At 43.6% G+C, this 10351-nt stretch overlaps 1 protein-coding gene across 1 annotated transcript in view; it reads left to right on the top strand.

The window, feature by feature from the left end:
- The first annotated feature begins 9255 nt into the window (after nucleotides 1-9255).
- NSUN7 (NOP2/Sun domain family, member 7) overlaps nucleotides 9256-10351 on the top strand; it is an 84951-nt gene continuing 83855 nt past the window's right edge. Inside the window, exon 1 of the mRNA XM_006898191.1 lies at nucleotides 9256-9556. Coding sequence (XP_006898253.1) covers nucleotides 9256-9556 — 301 coding nt within the window. The remainder of the gene's footprint in view (nucleotides 9557-10351) is intronic.

The following is a 10351-nucleotide window of genomic DNA, read 5'->3' as shown; positions in this document are numbered from 1 at the left end:
ATATCCTGTGCCCATTTTTCTACTGGATTATTTACCTTTATCTTGTTGTGGTGATTAAATATTTTATAAATTCTGGATATAAGTCCCTTATCTGATATGTCATTACCAAATACTTTTTCCCAGTCTGTGGCTTCCCTTTTTACCCTGTTGGAGAAGTGTTTGGACGTGCATAGGGATTTGATTCTTAGAAGATCCCATCCATCTGTTTTATCTTCTCCTGGTTGTAGGTATTTCAAAATTATAGTAAGAATAGGTTTGAGTCATTAAATTGTTGAGTGACATCAAAGATATCATCCATAAGATCATTACAAAAACAGAAGAGAAAGAAAAAACCAAAATGGGTATCAGAGGAGACTCTGTAAATTGCTCTAAAGTATCAAGAAGCCAAAAACAGAGAGAAGAGTAAAAGAAAACGAGGAGTAAAAGCTGAAGTAAAAGAGTTGGAATAGATTGGTGGCTGTTGTGTACCATTGAGTCTGAACTGACCCATAGCTTCTCCTCTGGTGGGTTTTCAGAGGCAGTTAATCATACAGGAGGAGGCTGCCCATCTTTTTCCAGAGGAGCAGCTACTGGATTCTAACTACTCTGGAGAGGTCCCTGACAGCACATTTTCCCAGTGCAATTCATCTTTTGATTTCCCGACTGGTGATGCCAAGAGTGTTGGTTGTGGAGCTGCGCAAGCTGTAATTATTAACAACCGTAATCTCTTCCCCATCTATCTTGGTGCTGCCAATCAGCCCAGTGGTGAGAATCCTTGTCTTCTTGATGTTGAGCTTCAATACATATTGCAGTCTACAGTCTTGACCTTCTGCAGCAATCATCTCAAGTCTACTTCCCTTTCAGCAAGCAAGGTTGTGTCATTTGCATAATGTAGGTTGTTGATGAGTCTTCCTCCAATCCTGATGCCACCCTCCTCCTCATAGAGCCCTGCTTCCCTGGTGCTCTGTTCCACATATAGATTAAAAAGGTATGGAGATAGGACACATCTCTAGTGTGTACCCTTCCTGATTTTGAACCATGCAGTGTTTTCTTGCTTTGTTCAGAGGACTGCTTTCCAGTCCAAGTATAAGTTTCACATAAGCACAATCAAGTGTTCTGGGATTCCCATTCTTAGAGTTAGCATAGATAAGGGCTATAAAAAAACAACAACAATCAAACCAATTGCCATCAAGTCACTTCCAAACTCATGGCTACTGCCTGTTACAGAGTAGAAAAGTTCCATAGAATTTTCTTGCTGTCATATTACAGAACCAGAGAGCCAGGTCTTCCTTTAGCTGCATCACTGGATGAGTTTGAATCACCAACCTTTAGGTTGGTATTTGGCTCCAAACTGCTTGTGCCACCCAGAGACGTGGACTGACCATAGAACATAAATCATAGAACAAGAAAGAACAAGGAAGAGAATTGTGTCTTACAAAGAAAGTCAACACTACTACCTTTAAGTCACAATAATTATAAAATGAATCCAGATTTATAAGAATGCAAATTAAAATTGTTTTATATTGCTCCCCTTTTTTAAAAAAAAAAAGCCTACAGAACCTGGTATTGCCGGGCAGTCTCCCATCTGAGTACTAACCAGACCTGACTCTGCTTAGCTTATGAGATCAGACACGTTCAGAGTGATAGGGCCCCAGACTGTTTTTATGCTTTTCATATTTAATAGAATTCAGTGGACTGAGCATAATTTTATATATCTGCATAAAATTGAAATAAATTAATAAATGCCTTCTGAATGCCTGCTTGCCTAACAGACACTAGTTACTCAGAGTCAAATGCAAGGAATGTCAATTTCCAAATATTTCATATAATCTTTTCTACTACATCCACCCCCTCCCCCCCCCAGGAAAGAAAATCATGCCTTCAGGTCTTTATGGCAGAAAGCTACGGGTAACCAACTTTTCATTTTCTACACCATCTCTAATTTAATGTTCAGATCGCATTACAGAGCCTGGCTGACACAAAGCCAACATTTTTACTTCCTGCTTTCATAACAATTGAACTCACACATCTATCTCTATGGTAACATTCTTATAGTGTTCATGGAGATTTAATAGGCTCCCCTCAGGCCCTTCCCTTCAATACTTTATGTCCACAATGAGGCCAGAAACCTCACTAAAACCCACATTGAGGCAGGACTGCCTATGTGATTAGAGTAAACAGTAACCATGAACTCACTAACCCACCACTGTTTGCCCAGACTCTACTTTAGGGCTAGAGACGGTTTTTGTTATGCCTTGTTTTCAGTAAACAGTGAACTGTCATTTAATTGAGCTATTCAAAAAGAACACTAAGTCCCTCAAGAAAATCTTGAAGGATAATAGTGTTTTTAAGTTTGTAGCCAACTATTGCCTGATAATTTCTGAAGACAGTTCTTTGTATGTGTTATGTAACATGATGACATATAGCAAACAGTTCAAGTTCACCCACTGCTCCATGGGAGAAGGATTGCCAATCGCCTCTGAAAACCCATTGGAGGGTCAGCTACGGGTCGATTCCGCCCTCATGGTAGTCAACAATAATACATTATGATGAGGGAAGCTTTCACCAGAGCACCAAGAGCTCCGGAGGCCTAGTGGTAAGGAGGTGCTCTGCTAACACAATGTACATGGTTCAAATCCACCAGCTGCTCTGTAGGAGAAAGATGGGCAATATTTTTTTTTGTTTTTAAACATCTAGATGAAAAAATTATATACCATAATAAAATATGCTATATACTATATGAAAAAACTAATTGATGGAACTAGTCAGTCATAGGGTTTGATTCACCAGCTGCTCCACGGAAGAAAGTTGGGCAATCTCCTCTGATTTGATTCAAAGCTTCTGAAAACTCACTGGAGGGTCAGGTATGAGTCGATTCAGACACTACACTATTCAACAACAGTGTATGCAGAGAAGACGCTCTGGTGGCCAAGTGAATAGAGAACTACCCTGCTAATCCAAAGACAGGATGTTTAAATCCACTAGCTATTCCACCGCAAAAAAGATGAACAAACGCCTCCCGTGTGATTTAGAGCTTTTTCAAACCACTGGAGGGTCATCTCTGAGTCAGTCCCCACTGAGCGGCAATGAGACGGGATGGTATGCTAAAAAAGGAACACTTTTAACAAGATGGATTGACACAGTGACAGCAATTACAATGGGCTTAATTACAGCAATGGGATCAATTACAGCAGCCTTTATGAGGCTGGTGCAGGTCTGGGTAGCACTCTATCTTGTACATGTGGTCACCTATGACTAGGAACACACTCAATGACATCTAAAAACAGTTACATAATGCAAATAAACCTATATATGTTAAAGTAAAGAGAGAAAATAATGCAGTAGTGGGGTTTGTTGTATTTGTTGTCCAGATAGAAGGATGATGGCAGTACATGGATGGGGTAATAGGTTTGTAAAGAAATACTTCTGATGAAAATTGAAGCATGCCCAAATAAGAGCATGTTGCTGGGTGTCATCAAGTTGACTCCAATAAATAGGAACCCCGTGTATATCACGTTGGCTCCAATACACAGGGACACTGTGTACAGCAGAGCAAAGCCTGGCTCGATCCCATGCCGTCCTCACAATTTGTCTGCTCTGCGTAAGTCCATTGTTGCAGTCACTGTGCCAGTCGATCTCATTGGAGGGCCTTCTGTCTCTTCACCGACATTCTGCCTTTCAAACACAATGTCCTTTGCCAAGAACTAGGCCCCTCCTGACAAAATGCCTAAAGTATGTGAGACAAAGTCTCACTATTTTTGCTTCAAGAGTCAGTCTGCTTTACTTTTCCAAGGCAGATCTATTTGTTCTTTTTGCAGTCCATGGTATATTTGATACTCCTTGGCAACACGACAATCCTATGGTATTAATTATTCTTCAGTCTTCCTTATTCATTGTCCAACTTTTGTATGCCTATGATGCCATTAAAAGACTTTGGCTTGGGTCAGGCACAGCTTAGTTTTGGAACTTTTATCTTGTGCTCACTTTGGCAGGATATATACTAAAATTGAAATGATACAGAGAAGATTAGCACTGTACCTGCACAGATGACAAACAAATCATGAAGCATTCCATATTTTTGGGTGGGGATAAAAACCATATCAACTCAAGACTGTTTGTAGGAATTTTTCTATTATATACCTGGTCGTGTTATATTTATCTCACAAAGGGACACAACCAGAAAGGCAAATCTGATCTCTTTCCTAACTAGCACTTTAAAGAAGTCTCTCACTGCAGATTTCTTTGCCGTTGTTTGATTTCTTGACTGCTGCTTCTTTAGGGTTGAATTGTGAACCCAAATAAAATTAAATTCTTGACAGCTTCAAATTCTTCTCCTTTTAGCATGACATTATTTATTGGCCCAATTGTAAGGATTTTTGTGTTATGTTGAAGTGAAATCCATATTGAATGCTATAGTATTTTTTTTTCTTTCCAGGGATAAAAACTGTGCCAGGTACACTGATAGCTTAATAGACACTTGTTAAATGTATGTATTTATGTAAGCACGAAAAGGTTTTATCTTATTTTATTTGTTTAATTTGTTGTACCATCGAATTGGATCCGACTGACACAGAAGTTCACCCCTCCTTCTCCAGAGGAGCATCTGGTGCATTTGAACTGAGAACTTTCAAGATTGCAGTGCAGCTTCTTGCCACTAGGCCACCAGAGCTCCCTATGAAAAGTTTTAAGAACATAAATGAGGGCAGGGTTGACATTCTTGGGATCTCAGAAGTGGATTGGTAAGTAAAGGTGTCACTTAATAGAGGTTTGTAGAGCAATTGCTTCTCAATAGCCATTTCACCCTTTTCCTGTAACACTTACTCTAATACATTGAGTTTTGTTGTTGTTAGCTATGGATTCCATTATGACTTATAGTGACCCCATGGCCACTAGATCCAAACCTTTCCCTGTCTGCACCATCCTCACAATGTCTGCCACGCCTCTTATTGCAGTCACTATGACAAGCCATCTTGTTGAGGGCCTTCCACTCCTTCACTGACCCTCTACCCTTCCCATCATGGTATCTTTGTCCAAGGACTGGCTGCTCCTTGTAACGTGCTCCAAGTATGTGAGACAAAGTTTCACCATCTTTGCCTTGAAGGAACAACTGGTTTTATTTCCTCCAAGATAGATTTGTTTCTTCTTCTCAAGCATGATGTTCCTCTCCAAGGACTGGTCCTTCTTTGCAACACACACAAAGTATGCCACACAGAGCTTCAGTATTCTTGTCTCCGAGGAGCAGCGTGGTCTCACCCTCTCCAGGACAAACATGGTTGTTCTTCCAGTGGATCATGGTATATTCAATATTCTTCTCCAACACCACAGCTCAAAGGCATCAGTTCCCCTTATATCATCCCTAGTCATTGTTCACCTCACTGATGCATAGCAAGTAATTGTGAAGACCATGTCCTGGAGCAAACACACCTTAGTTTCCAGACTGACATTGTTGCTTTTCAGCACTCTAGAGAGGTCCTTGACAGCAGACTTTCCCAATGCAATTCATGTTTTAATTTCCTTGCTGCTGGAAGAAATAAAGAAATGAGAGAGTTGAACAGATGATTTCAAAGGGCAGAGTGGGAAGACAAAGTAAAGTATTACAATGAAATGTTCAAAAGAGTTGGAGTCAGAAAATAAAAAAGGCTGAACTCGCTCAGCATTTTTTAAGCTGGATGAACTGAAGAACAAATTCACACCTCAAGTTGCAATACTTTAGGATGCTTTGGGAAAAATAGGAAATGATCCAGGAAGCATTAATAGAAGATGGAAAGAGTATACAGAGTCACTATACTAGAAGGAATTGGCTAACATAGAAGAATTTCATGAAACAATGTATGTGCAAGAGCCTGTGGTGATGAAGGAGGAAGTTCAAGCTTCTCTGGAGGAATTTGCAAAAAACAAGGCCCCAGGAATTGATGGCATACCAATTGACATAGTTCAACAGACATTGTCCTGGATGTCTCTTCTGATATCCATTTTGCTTTTTTCTTTCTCTTCTTCTTGGTGCTTTAGTGCAGTTTTCAGAGTCAAGGCTGTGTCATGTGCATATCGTAGGTTGTTGATGAGTCTTCCTCCAAGCTTGATGCCACATTCTTCCTCATAAAGCCCTGCTTCCCAAGTGATCTGTTCTGCACACAGATCGAAAAGGTATGGAGACAGAATGCATCCCTGATATACTTCTTTCCTGATTTTGAACCACTCACTGTTTCCCTGCTCTGTCCTGAGAACTGCTTCCTGGCCCAATTATAAGTTTCACATAAGCAAAATCAAGTGTTCTGGGATTTCCATTTTTTTTAAGGTTAGCCACAGTTTGTTGTGATCCACACAGTCAAGTGCCTTTGCAAAGTCAATGAAATACAGATAGACATTCTTTAGGTATTCTTTGCTTTCTGCCAAGAGCCATCTGACATTAGCAATAATGTCTCTAGTGCCATGACCTCTTCCAAACCCAGCTTGTATTTCTGGTAGTTCTCTGTCAATATACTGTTCCAGTCATTTCTGGATAATCTTCAGCAAGATTTTGCTAGTGTGTGATTTAAGTGATATTGTTTGATAATTTCCACATTCTGTCGGGTCACCTCTTTTTGGAGTGGTTCAATAGGGATGGGCAAATCAGCAATGACTATCTAAAAGGGGGGATATTAAAACATGAGGTATGAAGTAGCTGGCTCACATGCCTTCATAAAAGTAGTGAGTTGGTGGGATGATTATAAGGGAGAAAGAAAACAAAAAAATCACACAATATAAATTAACTAAATGCCACCCTGGACATGCTCACTAGGTTGTGCCAAGGAATCTGGATGGCGACTATCTGGCCAACTGACTGTAAGAGATCCATATTTATTCCCATTCCAAAAAATAATCTGACAGAGTGTGGAACTTATCGATCAATATAACTAATATCACATATAAGCAAAATCCTGTTGAAGATTATTAAAAAATGACTGGAACAGTACATTAACAGAGAACTACTAGAACTATAAGCTGGATTTAGAAGAGGCTGTAGCACTAGAGACATTATCAGATGGATCTTGGCTAAAAGCAAAGCATCCCAGAGAAATGTTTATCCATATTTCATTAACTATGCAAAGGCATTTGACTGTGTGGATCACACAAATTGTGGCTAACCTTAAGAACAGGAATCCCAGAAGATTTTTTTTTTCCAGACCTTGCTCAGGCAGTGCTGAGAGCAGTGAACAGATATTGAATAGTATCTACAGCAGAGAGAAAGTTGATACTGAAATACTGCCATATGGGAATACTTTTTTTTTTTAGGATAGGGTATGGTTTTGAGCCTATAAGTATTTTCCATTAATGTACACTGTCAAATGTACTCATATGAAATTGTGCTGTTTGGACCAAGAGGCATCATCTGAACAAAGCAAGAAAACACTGTATGGTTCATACAGGGTGTGTGTCAAGGATGCATCCTGTCTCCAAACTTTTCATTCTGCATGTGGAACAGATCATTTAGGTTTATGAAGAGGAGTGTGGCATCAGAATTGGAGGAAGACTCTTCAACAACTTGAGTTATTCAGAGGACACAACCTTGCTTGACAAAACTAAGGAGGGCCTAAAGTGTTTGCTGTGAAAGGTCAAGAACCGTAGTATTCAATATGGATTGAAACTCGACATCAAGAACACAGAGAGAGCAAAGACTGAGGCTGTTAACAGATTACAGCTTGCTCAGCTCCACAATCAATGCTCTTGGCAGCAGCAGTCAGGAAATCAAAACAAGACTTGCGTTGGGAAAATCTGCAATCAGGGATCTCTCCAGGGAATTGAGAAGCAAAGATGTCAGTATAGAGTTATGTTCACCTGATGCGGGCCATGGTCTTCTCAGAGAGCTGGGCATCCATCAGAGAGCTGGACAAATGACTAAGGATGACAGAAGTGGAATCGATGCCTTTGAGGTGTGGTGCTGGAGAAGAGTCTTGAACGTATCATGGGCCACCAGGAGAACACATAGGTTTGTCTTGGAAAGGGTGAAATCAAGTTTGTCCATGGAGGCAAGGATTTTGAAATTTTTTTTCTCACATAATTTGGGCACTTTGCCAGTGGGGACATCATGCTCAGAAGGGTGGAGGGACAGCACAGGAGAGGAAGACCCTGGATGAGATGGATTGATTAACACAGTAACCAGGGCGATGGGGCTTTGTGTCGGAATTAGAGAGACTGGCTTAAGACAGGCAGGGCTGCTGTGCATAAGGTGGCTATCGGTCTCAGGTGACTCGACATCACATAACAACAACAACATGTACATATATATGTTGAGTATCATCTAGTCTGAATAGACCCAGAGCTCACCCTCCATGGGATTTCAGAGGCAGTAAATCTAACAGGAGGAGAGGCCCGCTGCAGAGCTGCTGGTGGAGTCGAACTCGTCTATTTAGTATAGCAGCGCAGCTTCTTAACACTAGACTAGATGAGCTCCCGGAAACAGCGGATCCGGGAGCTAGAAGGTTCCCAAGACCTCGGGAACGCGTGCGGCTGGCGCCCCGCCCCCTGTTGCCATGGAGACCCGGCCCGGACGCGCAGACACCCAAGCGGGGGAAGCCCGCCCTTTCTGATGGGGAGAGGTCAGCCCTCGAGCTCCGCCCACTCTCCCTCCTTCTCCTCTTCTGCTCCCCGAGGGAGGACCCGCGAGGCGGGCGAGGCCCAGAGGGAGACCTCCCTCCGGAAGCCGGGGGAATGGATCCGCGGAGGCGGTGCCCCCCTGCCCCGAGCCCGGCCGGTGGGAGTGGCTGCATGGGAACTAAACGGCCCTCCTGGCCGCCGTCCCGGGGCGCCCGCGGGCTCTGCCCCCCCCCCCCACGCCGCTGGGGGTGTGCCAAGTGCAGCCTCCTGAGCGTCGCCGTCCCCCCAAATCCCAGAAATAACCACCTTTCAGGGTAAGGGAGGGTTCGCGGGTGGCGGTGGTGCCGCCGACGTGGGTACTGGGGAGCTCTGCCCCCCAAATGGGACTCAGGCAACGTCGCTTAAGAGGAGGCGACTCTGGAGCTTCTTTTTTGGGGGGTGGGGGGTGGTTTGTGAAAGTTTTCTTAAGGCCAGCGTTTCTCGAAGTCGGGATTCTGGCCCGTAAAGGCCACCGATTCCAGGTCCATAACGTCCCCAGGATGGTGGACCTGTCAGCGTGATGCTGCAGAAACGGGCGACTGATCCAGATAAACCCCTTTCTTTCCACAGAGAACATGAGGAAGGTGTAAGGAAAGCCATTCCTGGGAACATCTGAGATTTGAGTCAAGTTTTAAGTTCTCGGCGACCAGTAAAGGGGCAGACATGCTGAACTCCGCCACTGAGCAGGAGGTTTTGACCCAAATGAGCTTGGAAGACATGGACCAGCTGGCTGCCCTGGAGCTGCCGCCCAGAGACAAGGGCCCCGCGAGTGTGGCCGAGAAAACCGGCTACCCCGACTCGATCTACGTGAGGGCAGCGAACATTTTCCAGGGTATTCGAATCGAAAAGTCACCCGAGAAGGCCCTGATCAAGTATGGGACCAAACCCCTGCCGTCCTCAGCCGAGTCAGAGGACGAGTCCCACCGGCGTTTATCCTACGAACTGGCCTTCAGTGCCCTCAAGTGTGAGTAGTATCAACCTGTGAGGATAAGCACTCAGAGCAGTTAATAAACAGAGAATGTGTGGGGTGCAGCCCCCTTCATCCCCTATGAACACCAGGTTCTGTTCTATATGGGCATATATCAGTTGCAAATACCTGGTGGTGTAGTGGTAAGAAGCGGCGCTGCAATCACAAAGCCAGGTGGTTCGAATCCACCAGCTGCTCTGTGTGAGATGGATGGGCAGTATCCTCTCCTGTGATATTTAACAGCCTTGAAATGCCCGAGAGTAAGCTATGGGTAGGTTCCCACTGGATTGTATTTCACAAGAGATTAGGAGGAAACAAGGGATTAGGAAATTATTGGGTAAATAAGATCTGAATTTCCTGGTGCCTTAGCTCAATGCCAGGCCCTTTGATAGCCGTTTATCATGTTTTTCTTATAGTTGTTGTTGTTATGTGCCGTCGAGTCGCCTGCGACTCATAGCGACCCTATGTACAACAGCCCTAAACTCCGCTCTGTCCGCTCTGTCCTGTGCCAATCGCACTGTCTCTAACACTCCCAACCCAATTATCCCAGTCACTGAATCAATCCACCTCATAGAGGGCCTTCCTCTCCTGCACTGTCCCTCCACCCTCCCTAGCATGATGTTCCTCTCCAAGGACAGGTCTCTCCTCACAACATGTCCAAAGTATGTTAGACGGAGCCTCAGAATCCTTGCCTCCAAGGAACCACCCGGTTTAACCCTTTCCAGGACAAATCTGTTTGTTTTCCTAGCAGTCCATGGTATTCTCAATACTCTTCTCCAGCACCACAGCTCA

Source organism: Elephantulus edwardii, unplaced genomic scaffold, assembly GCF_000299155.1.
Source record: "Elephantulus edwardii isolate Elephantulus edwardi_28Jun2011 unplaced genomic scaffold, EleEdw1.0 scaffold00222, whole genome shotgun sequence".
In the NCBI taxonomy this organism is placed as follows: domain Eukaryota; kingdom Metazoa; phylum Chordata; class Mammalia; order Macroscelidea; family Macroscelididae; genus Elephantulus; species Elephantulus edwardii.
Note: the sequence above shows the minus strand (reverse complement) of the source record. Positions and strands in the feature narration are given on the sequence as shown.